Source organism: Pelmatolapia mariae, unplaced genomic scaffold, assembly GCF_036321145.2.
Source record: "Pelmatolapia mariae isolate MD_Pm_ZW unplaced genomic scaffold, Pm_UMD_F_2 NODE_ptg000173l+_length_29294_cov_1, whole genome shotgun sequence".
NCBI lineage: Eukaryota > Metazoa > Chordata > Actinopteri > Cichliformes > Cichlidae > Pelmatolapia > Pelmatolapia mariae.
Window position 1 is genome coordinate 1 of NW_027051872.1, and position 14,641 is coordinate 14,641.

At 45.5% G+C, this 14,641-nt stretch overlaps 1 protein-coding gene across 1 annotated transcript; it reads left to right on the plus strand.

Annotated features, from left to right (window-relative positions):
- Positions 1–50: 50 nt before the first annotated feature.
- LOC134622715 (palmitoleoyl-protein carboxylesterase notum1a-like) lies at positions 51–14,633 on the plus strand. Its single transcript, XM_063468084.2, has 8 exons — positions 51–89; positions 8,673–8,731; positions 10,436–10,538; positions 10,617–10,808; positions 11,101–11,198; positions 11,291–11,438; positions 11,522–11,569; positions 13,576–14,633. Exons 3-8 carry the CDS (start codon positions 10,450–10,452, stop codon positions 13,907–13,909), a joined length of 909 nt encoding a protein of 302 aa, XP_063324154.2. The 5' UTR covers positions 51–89; positions 8,673–8,731; positions 10,436–10,449; the 3' UTR covers positions 13,910–14,633.
- Positions 14,634–14,641: the final 8 nt, after the last annotated feature.

The window sequence follows — 14,641 nt, forward strand, 5'->3', positions numbered from 1 at the left end:
ATCTCATCCATCTTCTCTTCTTTCACAGGAAGGGGAATTTTGTCTCCACAGCCGGAGGAAAACCCTCACTGGTGGAACGCCAACATAGTGTAAGTTTTTTTTTTTTTTTCAGGGATAATTCCTTTACTTCTGTCAGCATTCATTCATGTGTTTGAATGCACAAGTCTTAAAATCTTTATGTTAATGAGTGTTGATTTGGGTTGAACCCAGGACTGTATAGGCGTTGGCTGAATAACAGTGGTGTTCACCTTGGGGTGTCGGTCAGAACACACAGGACGCACAGTTAAAGGTTATACCGTCTTTACTGTGATTCCTCAGCTTAACAGCACAGTACAGCAACAGAGTAATGCAACCGCAGGCTTAAAAGTGGTGAGGGGTGTGGGTGTGGTCTGTGAACAGAACATATTCAGAATAATGAATGTAATAAACATCTAAGTCATGACTTATGATTCATTAGCTTTCTTTGAATTTACCAGCACTACAACTGGGAATTCCTATATGAACATTTACATGCACAAGTTTCATACACTAATCCCAAACCCATACAGTACATGACATTGATTGCCAATACACCCAACAACAATATATCACCAAACACCAAATGGCTTTAGCTTCCAGCTAGCAAGCATGTAGCATAACAAGTAGCATTAGTAGCATGAACTAGCCACATAGCGAACAGGTCAAAACACATTGCACTTCTACATCCACTAAATGTCTAACTGGCATAAAAGACTAAAACTGTCCTTTCCAGGCAGGTCTCTACATCTACTCACAGTTCTTTAGCGACGCACACGACTCACACCGTGTGTAGACATCCACTGCTGAGTCAGTCTGCCAGGTGGCTCTTGCTATGTGTTAGCTCCAACTCTGATCACTGGAACATGTGCTCAGTAGTGCAACTGTGCTCTCTCACCACAAGGGGGCTCCCCTCCCACAGCTAACAGCCTTTCCAACATAGCCGCCCCCCAATTTGCAGTGTAAATTGGCTCCATGGATAGGCTGTCTATGCAGACGAAGGATCCCCCACCTGGTCATGCTCATTCTTGATCGCCGGAAGTACAATCAGACGTACTATAGGCCGGGTGTATGTTTTGTCACGTATCTTCACCTCTGCTGTTCGGGTGTGGCCATCAGATCCAGTAAGAATCTTCATCACCCTCCCAATCTGCCATGATGCTCTGGGGAGCTGTGGATCCACCAGCAGAACAACTGCTCCCTCTGTTATGTCCTCCATGGGTCTCTGCCACTTCATGCGAGTTTGGAGATTAGGCAAATAGTGTCTGATGAAGGATGACCAGAACCTGTCCACCAGGATTTGTGAATGTCTCCATCTTCGCCTCCCTAGCGCTGCCTCTTCGGGATACACTACCTGAGGTAGGGAGCTGTCCGGCCGCCCCATGAGCAAGTAGTTTGGGGTCACTGGATCGATGTCAGCCACATCCGCAGAAACATAACCTAGGGGTTTGGCATTCAGGATACCCTCGATTTCTGTAAGAACGGTTCTGAGTACCTCCTCACTCACTGTTTGAGAGCCAACAGAGGTGTATAAGGCGGTTTTGATAGAGCGAATTTCTCTTTCCCAAGGGCCTCCGAAGTGGGGTGCTGCAGGTGGGTTGAAGCGGAAACGAATCTGCTGCTTAGCCAGTTTCTGCTGGAGGTCTGGACACATGCTGGAGAACGCCTGCTGGAGCTCCTTTTCCCCTCCTTTGAAGTTTGTCCCCTGATCTGAGTAAACTTCTGCCGGTTTCCCTCTTCTCGCGATGAACCTGCGGAAGGCCATCAAAAAAGAGTCAGTGTCGACGGAGGTCAGGAGGTCTATATGAACAGCCCGAGTAGTGAGGCACTTAAACAAAATGCCCCATCGCTTCTCCCTGCGTCTGCCTATCTTTATCCAGAAAGGACCAAAGCAGTCCATGCCAGCCGAATAGAAGGCAGGTTTGAACAGCCGGAGGCGGGCAGGCGGCAGGTCAGCCATTTGCTGGGAAGCTGGGTTTGCCCTCCACCTACGGCAATCCATGCAACTATGTTGGTGCCGCTTAACGGCCTCTCTACCTCGCAGGATCCATACAGTCCGCCGAAGCTCAGCAAATACTCTCTCTGGGCCAGGATGACCGAGACGTGCATCCACATCTTGAATGAGTAGTTTGGTATACACATGGGTGGGATCCAGGACCACAGGGTGTACCACAGACAGATCAAGGTTCTCTGCTCGCCGCAGCCTGCCACCAACCCGGATCAGTTTAAGATTGGCATCGTACTGCGGTGCTAGGCATAAAAGCCGACTGCTAGCCGGTATAGGTTTGCCTGCCTGTAGCAGGTGGTAGTCCTCTGGGAAACAGTCCATCTGAATCTGTCTCAAAACTTGTTGCTCTGCCTCGGTGTAGGCCCCCGCAGTAGGTGAGTTACTCCCAGCTGGGTCACCCTGAATTGCCGCATTTTGAATCTCCTTTGCTGTGGCTTCTACTAATTCTGCCCATGTGCTGAACCGCTGGGCCTCTGGGGTTTGATTGCCCGGGGTCGTGTTAGCCATATGACATATGGCAGAGCGTTTTAGCTCAGTGCCATCCTCTGGGTCTGATGTACTCAACAATGGGCTGGAGGGCCACCGGTCTGGAGGTAGGAGGAGAAACTCTGGTCCCTGGGTCCACCTATTTGGGCTGACCAGTTCAGTGAGACTTTTGCCCCTTGTGATGTCATCAGCTGGGTTTCTTGTAGAATCCACATATCGCCAGTCTTTGGGGTTAGTAAGCTCCTGAATTTCTGTAATTCTGGTGCCAACAAACACCTTGAAATGGCAGGATGCGGAATGCAACCAGTTGAGGACGGTGGTTGAATCTGACCACAGCGTACATGAGGTCAGCTGTAAAGTCAGCTCTGCCTGAAGTAGCTTTGCAAGCTGGGCTCCAGTGAGTGCCGCGCAGAGTTCAAGTCTGGGAATAGAAATCTGCTTCCTCGGAGCAACCCGTGATCTGGCCATGAGGAATGACAGCTGCACATTACTGTCTGGATCTTCTGATCTCAGGTACGCCACAGAACCATAGGCTCGCTCTGAGGCATCGCAGAAGACATGTACTTCTCTCGCAATGTCAGACTGATCCCTGTGCGGCAGTGTGTAACATCGTGGCAATGTCAACTCTGATAAGTGCACCAACTCCACCTTCCATGTCTTCCACTGGTGCAGCAAATCATGAGGTAACTGGGGGTCATCCCAATCGCGATGCTTGTCCCAGAGTTGCTGAACAATAATCTTGGCCCTGGTGGTGAAGGGGATGATGAACCCAAGTGGGTCGTACTGACTAGCCAGGGTTCGGTATATGTTCCTCATAGTGGGCTCTCCATAGTCAATGGGTCGGTGCTTGAGGCTGAGGGTGTCTGTCTCACAGTTCCAGTTCAGTCCCAGTGTTGATTCATGTGCTTCTTGTCGGTCCTGTGACAGCCAGAGTTCCAGTTTCTCTGACCGTGCCTCAGATGGCAGATGACTGATCACTTCAGGCCTATTACTAGCCCACTGCCGAATTTCAAAGCCCCCGGATGCCAGAAGCTGCCGTAGTTTGTTGACCAACTGCTGGGCTTCTTCAATCGATGAAACACTCTGCAGACAGTTGTCCACATAAAAGCACCGTTCGATGGAGAACCTCACATCCTCTCCTGGTTCACTATGCAGGAGGACATGCCGCTGGAGCGCAAAGGAGGCACAGCAGGGACTACATGTTGTCCCGAAGGGAAGGACTTGCCATTCATAGATGTGAGGGGGCTCATCCCGGTTCATATTGCGCCAAAGAAACCTCAGGAGCAGTTTGTCTTCCGGGAGTAGGCACACCTGGTGAAACATCCCTTTTATATCACCACTGATGGCTATGCTGTGTTCTCTGAAGCGCAGGAGCACTCCAACCAGAGAAGGACTCAGGACAGGGCCAGGCAATAGGGACTCGTTCAGGTTAAGTCCCTTGTGTCGAAAAGAGCAATTAAAGACCACTCTATTCTTGCCATTGTGCTGGACCATGTGATGAGGTATGTACCAACTCTCCTGGCTCTGAGATGCAACCTCCGGTTGCAGTTTGGCTACAAACCCGGAGGTCACTAACCTCTCCATCTCGGCCATATACGCAGCGGCCCTAACCGGGTCTTTGCTCAGACGTCTCTCCATACTCCTCAGGCTGGGCAGTGTCGCTTCTTGGGTGGCCTGAAAAGGTGGTGCATCCTTCCTCCTCAATAAGGGTGTGGCATACCGGAGCACTCCCTTAACATCCACGCGCCTTGTTCTGGCCTCCAGCATCTCCAGGGCTTCATGATCCTCCCTCGACCTTGTCACCTCCTTCTCACTTTTATAGGGTAGAATATCCACTTGCCACAGCTTCTCCACATGCCTCTGGAGTTCAACAGATGGGGGGCTGCAGGAGGTATACAGACACTGTTGAGACTCTAACTGTGGCTCAAGCGACTTTGCAGGCCCTTGCAGAGTCCATCCCAGTCGGGTTCGAATCGCAGCTGGCCCTTCTGGTGATCCAAAGCGCACGGGCTCTATAGGGTTTATGAGATGTGGGTGATCGGCCCCAATTAGCAACAGGGGCGAGACTCTGCTGAAGGTTTGTAGGGGCAAGTCCTTCAGATGTCTGTACCTTCTCTTGAGCATGGTAACTGGATATGAATGCTCAGCTAAGCCAAGCCGCTGGGCAGTGAAGGCATTAGCTACGTGGAAGGATTTCTGGGGCTGCAGGATAGGGGACAGTGTGAATGAAACGCAGGCCCCATGCAACGTTTGGATATCCTGACGGATAGTTCTCAAGGCTAGGTCTTCAGGTGTGCCTGTTAGGCCCAGTTGCTGAGCTGCAGAGGAGAGCAGCATGGTGCGGTCAGAGCCATCATCCAGGATGGCATAAGTGTCCAGAGTTTTGTCACCATTTCTCAGGAGAACTCTGATCACTTTAAGCAGAACACGGGTAGAATCTGAAGGTTTATCCAGGTGGAGTATTTCAGTTGCAGAGCTCACCAGGCAGGTACCCTCCTTCACACTCTTGACGTTGACCTCATGCAGGATCTGAAGGTGTTTGCCTTGACATAGGCTACAAGCTTTCTTCAGATTGCACTGGGCTGCTTGATGCGATCTGCCGCATCGCCAACAACGCTGGTTTGTTTTGATCCAGTCTATGATTTGAGCCTTATCAAAAGACTGGAATATGGGGCACTGACTGAGATAATGGTCCTCCGTATCACAGTAGGGGCAGAAAGCTTTCAGCGGGCCTTTCTTCTTGCTATGGGCAACTGGTTTGCTGCCCGCCGGCTCGACAGGCTGCTTCGGCGGCAGATTCTCTGAGCCATGCAGGATGGTGGCCATGCGCCTTACTGACTTCGCCTCTCTCAGGCGCTCTGGTCTCTGGGTGGACCTCTCCTTCTGCCCTATAGCCCCAAGCTGGGTACTGCTATCTTGGCACCATGTTTCCAGCTGCAACCACTCCGACAAGTCTGTTAGGTTGTATACTACCCCTGGATGGCGACACATGTGCCTCCGAAACTCAGACCTCATTTCAGCTGGCAGCTTACTGAGGAGCCGTGCCACGTGAGAGCCACACTTCAGTTCCACTTCGCCATCCGGACCAAGGGTCTTCAGCATACCAACGAGAGCCCGAATCTGCAGTGCGAATCTTTCGAAAGCCTCCACGTCCCCGCGACGAATGTCCGGTGCATCCATAACACTGGCAATCTTCCTGAGGGCTAACTGGTGGGGCTGACCAAACTTCTCTGATAAGGCTGCCATAGTGTCAGTATAGGGGGATGGAGAATTGAGATATGCATCAGCTATGAGACGGGCTTCATCTAGTTTCAAATGATCCATCAGTATCTGAAACTTGAAAAGCTCTGTCGCATCTGGTGGCAGCAGATTATCAAGTGCGATCTTTAACCGGGCAAACTCGCTTGGGTCCCTTCTAATGAGATCAGGAATACTTGGAGTTGGACCCCTGTATGTTCTCTCTTGTGCCATCACCTGCGGTGGCTGGTAGGCTGGGGATGGATGAGGTTTATATTGCCATGATGTTGTGATAGGTCTTGGTACCTCGGCGACGGGCTGCTGGCTCCAGATCTTGGTGGGGGCTTGACTCTGGAAACTGGGATACGCCCTAGCAGAACACTGCTCCTGCCAAGGAGGTTTCAAATGTTGCTGAAAGATAGGTGGATGTTCAAACTGAAAGGAAGTTGCACTGTTGGGAAATGGCGGGGTTGGCCGACTAGCTGTCAGTGTCTGCTCCTTTAACAGCTGTAGTTCACCCATCATCCTATCCAATGTATCAATCATTGTAGTATCCTTGGGTGGAGTACTCTGAACTGTTGGTGGGCGAAAGTATGGCCTTTGGTATTCTTGTTGAGCATGGATGTCCTGCCTATTGCCGTACTGTGGCCATGGACTCGTTCGTGCATCTATTTCAAATGTATGGGAACTAACCGTGGGGACACTGATGGGCTGCATACGTTGGGAGGAAGACAGAGGGGGTACCTGTATTGGGGGTGGTCTTTGGTCCCATTGCTATGACAGGTAATCAACTCTGCCTGGTTCACGTGGTTGGGCGTAAGGCTGAGGTCTGCCATCCGTACCATACCGCGAACCCGAAACCGCAGACATTTCCCATGGTCGATGGAAAGGAGAAGGAGGCTGATGGTTCAGGCCATCCCTACTGGAAACATGCTGCTGCATATCCTGCAGATCATTTGGAGAGGCGGTCCATTCATCCACGGTGTGTTCCCATCCAGGCTGACTCGTCGGGCTAGATGAGCGGGAGGTCTGTACAGACACTGCTGATGACACATACTGCTTTCTCTCTTCTGGCCTGGGTGCATACTGTGCTGTGTATGAGTGACGGTAGGATGTCATGTCTCGTTGGTGGCCCACCAAGCTCACCTCATAGTCTGCAAGGTAGGGGGGAGGTTGTACTTGGCGCCTCGGGCGAGTTGATTCTGAGACATCTTCACTGGAGAAGAAACTAGGCTGCATCCTTAGGATCCAAAGAAAGCACCATCCGGCTCGAAGGACCAATGTTGATTTGGGTTGAACCCAGGACTGTATAGGCGTTGGCTGAATAACAGTGGTGTTCACCTTGGGGTGTCGGTCAGAACACACAGGACGCACAGTTAAAGGTTATACCGTCTTTACTGTGATTCCTCAGCTTAACAGCACAGTACAGCAACAGAGTAATGCAACCGCAGGCTTAAAAGTGGTGAGGGGTGTGGGTGTGGTCTGTGAACAGAACATATTCAGAATAATGAATGTAATAAACATCTAAGTCATGACTTATGATTCATTAGCTTTCTTTGAATTTACCAGCACTACAACTGGGAATTCCTATATGAACATTTACATGCACAAGTTTCATACACTAATCCCAAACCCATACAGTACATGACATTGATTGCCAATACACCCAACAACAATATATCACCAAACACCAAATGGCTTTAGCTTCCAGCTAGCAAGCATGTAGCATAACAAGTAGCATTAGTAGCATGAACTAGCCACATAGCGAACAGGTCAAAACACATTGCACTTCTACATCCACTAAATGTCTAACTGGCATAAAAGACTAAAACTGTCCTTTCCAGGCAGGTCTCTACATCTACTCACAGTTCTTTAGCGACGCACACGACTCACACCGTGTGTAGACATCCACTGCTGAGTCAGTCTGCCAGGTGGCTCTTGCTATGTGTTAGCTCCAACTCTGATCACTGGAACATGTGCTCAGTAGTGCAACTGTGCTCTCTCACCACAAGGGGGCTCCCCTCCCACAGCTAACAGCCTTTCCAACAATGAGGTTTTTTTTCTTAACATTTTGGTTGCTTCATATGAATATTTTCAGTTTGTGATATTCTCTGTGATAAATATATACTTTTACTTTGAAGTACAAGCTCTAATTTGAAAGAAACTGAGTCAGTTTTTATGACGTAACAGGGTGTTGCCATGGCTGAGGTGATACTTGAGACAGTGAACTACTTCTCATGGGTTAATGCAAATTTAGCACACTAAAGAAGATTATTGCCTAGAACTATGCTGTTTAAATTTGATACTAAGTTACAAATAGCATTAATTATTGGAAAGCTTTCCATTTTTTGTCTTTTATATACAGTTACAGTGGTGGATGAGTGATGGGGTCAGCATATATTCAGCATAGATAGCCAATAGAAGCCAAAAATAATGAAATATGTAGAATGTTAAGCCCAATCCTATCACACTGTAGGAATGAATCATAGAAATAAAGCAAAGCATCTTCAGTAGTGTGTCAAAAAATGAAAATATGGAGCTGGAATTTAGCATAGCCAACACCCTTTTAAGCTTAAATAGTTTATTTGCAAGTTTCCTTTCAGTTATTGATAATTTCATTTAGAATATATACAATATAAGATACACAGTGATGTTGTTTTTGTCATTATTGCCCGGCTGTCTGTATCACTGTCGTCTCTGTTCTGTTTTATCAGTGACTTCTTACACTTTTACTGGCTTCCTCTAACTGCTCTCAGACTTTAAACACACACTTGTCCTTGTTGTGTTCTGTTTACTGTCACACAGCCAACGGGGCTTTTTAATCTGTCAGCATCATCAAATCTAAATGTCTAAACGAGTCTGGCTGCGATTCCAGGTTGCCTGTGTTCTCGTAACAGTGTTTGTCTCTCTCCCGCGCCCCCCACAGGTTCATCCCGTACTGCTCCAGCGACGTGTGGAGCGGAGCCACCCCGAAGACAGATCAAAGTAAGACCCAGTGCGTGATCGCTCAGTGTGTGAGCTTGTGGCTCTGGTTAAGAGAAAGATTTATAAAGAAAGATTTATCAGTGGAGTCAAAGGGCTTCGTGTGTGGAGCCTCTTTTAGCTCTCAGATCTATAAATATTTTAGCTTCCTCTTCTGGTTTATTGAAAACCTCATTATATTTTATTAGATGCGTTTCAGGCACTTGGAAAAACATCTTTGATTTACAGCGTCACAAACCAACCCACATTCACTCATCCGTTAAAACTGCAAAAATCAATAAAAGAAGGGGAAAAACAGCATTTGGAGAAATAGTCACCCCTCCTCCTGCAACTCTTTCCTCTCTTTTGTGTTTCGTCACACGTGTACGAGCTTCATACGCACTAATAAAAACAAGTCACTGCTGACTTTGGCTTCACACAGAACAGGCCTCAGTCTACCATGTGGAAGTCCTCTGTGTAACTCGCTGTGCCCTCAACTTAACCCGTAGTCCAGGGTTGTCACAGATTTTCACTTCACTTACTACGATAAGAAATCTATGACATTATCACAGCATTTATAGAAAATTCAAAGAATTTAATATAAGCTTTATTGACCCTGTTGAATTGGGCTGCGGTTATTTCTTTGCTCTCAGTGTTCAACAACAGACAATACTGACAAAAACAGCACACATAGCATTTATATGTGCAGCAGTGCAAAGTGTGAACATGTTGGAATAAGTAGGGGATGGATAATTTGTTACTATATATAAATATATGTTTACATGTACAAAGAAATACAAAAAGAACAATTACACAGTTGTCTCACAGCTGTCGATCTTTTTTGCAAAATATTGAGATTTCTTCTGTTTTTTGAAATCATAGGATATCGTTGCTATGCAGTTCTCATGACAACCTATGATGACAAACATAGACACAATCCATAATCATTAGTGACTTATCGATCATAAAGTTGCCACTTTATCCTTTTTGACTCTAACTGGTAAATGGACTGGTTCTTATATAGCGCTTTTCTACTCTCCTGGAGTACTCAAAGTGGGCTCTCGCTTCTGGTGTCAAGCGCCCGGCAAGCGTTCATAGCGACGTTGCTTTTTGATCCTTCGATGTCGGCTCTTCCTATCATTGTGAAGCAGAATTCTAACAGGGACCATAAATTATAAAATTAGCATCATGATGTATTCATTAGGACTTGATAATAGTGCATTATTATTTATTTATTTATTTTATAAGAAACAAACTCTTCTTCCAGACAAAAATAAGCCCCCTGCTGGCCATTAGAAACAATGTAGGTTTAAGCCGCTTCACTTTTCATGTCAGGAGGCTTTATCCATTTTTAATATACAATCTATGGTCCTATCCCTTTACCTTTTTTCTCTTTATACTGTCTCACCTGATCTGATATGAAGGCCAAGGTCTCCTATCTCAGTCTACACTCTCTACATCCTGAGTACAGTCTACTGCATCAACAGTCTTAAAACAGTAGATCCTTTGTGTTGTTCGAGGTCATTCAGTTCAATTCCTTTTATTTATATACCACCAAATCACAGCAAGTCAGCTCAAGGCACTTTATACTGTAAGGTCAAGACTACTCAGCTGCCTGTCTCCACAACTGAGTATAAATCCAGGCTTCAGTGTGCCATGTGGCCTCATGTTTATAAATAACTATATTCATTTATATTCTATTCATATTTTATTTATATTTATTCTCAGGTGATTATGCGTTCATGGGCTCGCTGATCATTAAGGAGGTGGTGAATGAGCTGCTGACAAAAGGGCTAGAAAACGCCAAGGTTCTGCTCCTGGCAGGCAGCAGGTTAGTTCAGCTTCATGTGTGTCTGTGCGCTTCACCAAAGGCGGCTGCTCACTGTTAACTCACTGTTTGTGTCTCCAGTGCCGGTGGGACAGGTGTCCTGCTGAATGTGGACCAGGTTGCAGAGCAGCTGGAGACCCAGGGATATACAGGGGTGCAGGTCAGGGGCCTGGCTGATTCTGGATGGTTCCTGGATAACAAACAGTACAAATTCACAGACTGCCTGGATACAATCAGCTGTGCTCCCACAGAAGCCATAAAGAGAGGCATCAGGTGAAGACGATGCTCAAGGAGTGATATAGTGACTTTTTTTCTTACTATTTATTTTCCAGAATTAAAAAGTGGGAGCACCATAAGAGCAGTAAAACCTTGAGAAGATAATCTAAACCTAAAAAAACCCCAAAACACCCACCAGAGTGTCTAAACGTTTTTTTATTTGGCCAATACTCTCCCTGTGTAGTAGCATGGAGCAGCAAATGAATGAAGGATTGAAGCTACAACCAAGAACTGTGGGAGGGACGGCCAGACAGATTTTGAAAATGTGCGATGGTTTATGTTTGTGCAGGTACTGGGGAGGACTGGTGCCAGAGAGCTGCAGGCAGGCTCACGTGGGAGAGGAGTGGAACTGTTTCTTCGGATATAAAGTCTACCCCACATTAAAAAGTGAGTCACCACACACCCCGAGCCTCTCAGCTAGACAGAAGATGATGCGTCATTTAAAGTCTGAACCACGGAACGTCCTCTCTATCCTGCAGGCCCGGTGTTCGTGGCGCAGTGGCTCTTTGACGAGGCCCAGCTGACGGTCGATAACATCCACCTGACCGGACAGCCCATCCACGAGGGCCAGTGGAGGTACATCCAGAAATTGGGGCAGGAGCTGAGGCTCACGCTTCGTGACGTACCGTAAGGAAGAAAAACGCTCATACATGCTCACAGATATGATAAGACTTCTGTTTTTCTGACACTCTGCTCTTTGTGATTGACAGGGCGATGTTTGCACCGGCATGCCTGTCTCATGAGCTCATCACGAGAGCGTAAGTAAAAATCAAACCATATAAATAAATATGGTTTGATTTAATAGGGTAAATTTAAATATCCAACAGCTCCATTTAAAAACAAACAATCTTTGTATTTTGTATTTATGTAGTGAACAACAACAACAGAGAAAAAAGAGACAAACAAACAAAGCAAAACAAAAGGAAAGGAAAGGAAAACATTATTTTTTTTAATAATCCCAGTAACACATCAAACGATGTATATACTTATATAAACATACTTGTGCACCCACACACATCCCTATTGTAAAAATAGTGGGTGATGACACCTGATCAAAGCCCTACCTCCTCCCTGTACCATATTTTTTTAATCACTTTTTAAACTGACTCATGCTGAGACATTGCTTCACTTCTTCACTTAGTCTATTCCACAGCTTCACTCCACAGAGATGCAAAAACCTTTTAGTGTTGAACAGATACAGGGATGTTTTAAATTTAATTCCCCCCTCAAATTGTATCCCTGTTCCCTTTTAGAAAACAGTTTTAGAATATTGTCAGGAAGCAGGTTGTTTATTGCTTTATACATAATTTGCACATTGAGAAAATGAACCAGACCTGTGAATTTTAGTATTTCTGATTTTAAGAATAGTGGATTTGTATGATCTCTGTAATCAGTTTTATGGATTATCCTTATGGCCCTTTTTTGCAATATGAAGACTGATGATAGCGAACATTTATAAGTATTGCCCCAAACCTCTGTACTGTAATGCAAATACAGTGAAATCTGAACAATAGAGAATGTGGAGTGATTTCACTCAAAATTGAAATACTTCTTGAAATGTTGTTACGTGTATGATTTATATGGGACTTCCAGCTTTGTTTTTATCATCTATCATCACACCAAGAAACTTTTGTTCAAGAACTCTTTCATTTTCCACATCATCTATATGAATCTGCACTTGTCAGTTTCTTTGGGAATTCCCAAAAAGAATGATTTTAGTTTTACGTAGATTTAGTGATAGTTCCTGTCAAACCACTTTTTGATTTTGCACATTTCTGAAGTGATCATATCCAGCAGCCCTCAGAACAAAAAATATTTGTATCATCTACAAATAACACTACTTTTAATATATCAGATATCTTACGAATATCATTTGTATAAATAATTTTGGACCCAGTACAGAGCCTTGTGGAACACCACAAGCAATCCAAGCATGAGGTTATTAATTAATATGTCATGATTGATTGTATCAAACGCTTTCTTGAGATCGAGGAATAATCCGGCTGCATACTGTTTCTGATCTATAGCATTTGTAATCTCCTCGATTGATTCAGTTAATGCCAGTGATGTTGATCTTTTCAATCTGAATCCATACTGACTGTCAGAGAGTAATTTATATTTATCTAAGAATCTAAAATCTGCCCAAACATAAATAAAATGTTTTGAAAAAAGGCATAAAAAGAAAGAAAAGAACATCAGTGTTCAGGAACCAGTCCAGCTTGTCATCCAACAGAACCCCAGATATTTATAAGAGTGCACCACCATGGCATGGCTGAGAAATCCACCACCATCTGCTTGGTTTCAAAGGCATTGAGATGGAGGAAACCCCTACTGCACCAGTCCCTGAAGGTTCCTGCATTCCTCTCCCTGTCTGCTCCTGATACATGCTACAACAGCAGTATCATCAGAATATTTTTGCACGTGGCAGGATTTTGAGCTGTATTTAAAATCTGCCATATAGAGCGTGATAAGGAACGGGGCTAAAACGGTCCCTGTGCTGCACCTCACTGTCCCAGAGAGTTTCCCAGACTAACAAACTGAGGTCCTTTTGTTAAGTTGTCTGTTTCCCTGGACATAAGGCAGGGATCCATACCCGTCCCCTCCAACTTGTGTCTCCATGAATTTTACTAAATGCACTTGAGAAATCAAACAATGAAATACTCATGAAGCATCAGTTTCTTATACTTGAGCGCACTTTTCCTGTGGACTGTTCTTCATCTTAGTAACCTTTGCTCCATCACTTTTGGTCTTCCCATCACTGCAGGGACTGGACGGACATCCGAGTGAAAGGAATCTCCCTCCCCAGAGCCCTCCACTGCTGGGACCGCAGCCTCCATCACAACCTACACATCAACAGCAGCCACAGCCACCAAAAGCACATGACCCCTCCCGTGAGAGGTTGTCTTCTACAGCTGATCGACAGCTGCCCGTGGCCGCACTGCAACCCCTCCTGCCCGACCATTCGGGACCAGCTGACAGGACAAGAGATGAGCGTCATCCAGTTCCTGAAGCACATGGGCTTCGACGTGCAGAAGATGGCTCAGCAGCAAGGGATGGAGCCCAAGAAGCTACTGGGCATGCTCAATAACGGGAACTGAGACACATTTTCAGAAGAGAGTGGATGAAAACTGAGATATCCACCAACAAAATAAACACACAAAAGTGCCTCATAAGTTTTGACAATATCGTTCAGCTGAATACAATCAAACCAGTGTTTGAGCTCTTAAACTACAGTATATGAGATCATATCAGATCAACATAACCTCCATAAATATGCAGTTGTATGTACTGTATCATTTATATGTGCAGGTCCGTCTCCGGAGTTTTGATGGGAAAGACTGGAAACACTTCCCAGTTTGTTGTTGTGGATTTTTCCAGCATGTTCTTTGTGGGACTTTGGTGCTCACCTCTAAAATATCCAGTTCAGAAACCCATCTACGGTGCTGCTGTTTCAACCTTTCACCAAATATGCTGCTTGTTTTTTCTCTTTATGGAAAAGATAATTTAATGGGTAATATTTACTAATATAAAGATGAAATATTACTTTGTTCTTCAGGCCACGGTTAAAGGATTTATTTATTTTTCTACTGAAGAGATCTTTTTATATTTCCTTATGGTCAAACACAGTTAACCACCTACATACCACCAACTACATATTTGGCTTTTTACCTGCATGTTTGTTTAAAAAAAGAAGAAAGAAAGAAAAGAAAGTGTATGCTTGTAGAGTGCATTATGTCCATACTGTTCTTCAGGCTGTAAACCTTATATTTTGTTGTATGGTAGTAGTGCCCACTCCTTTTAAACGCACTAATAAAGACAAATACACGCTG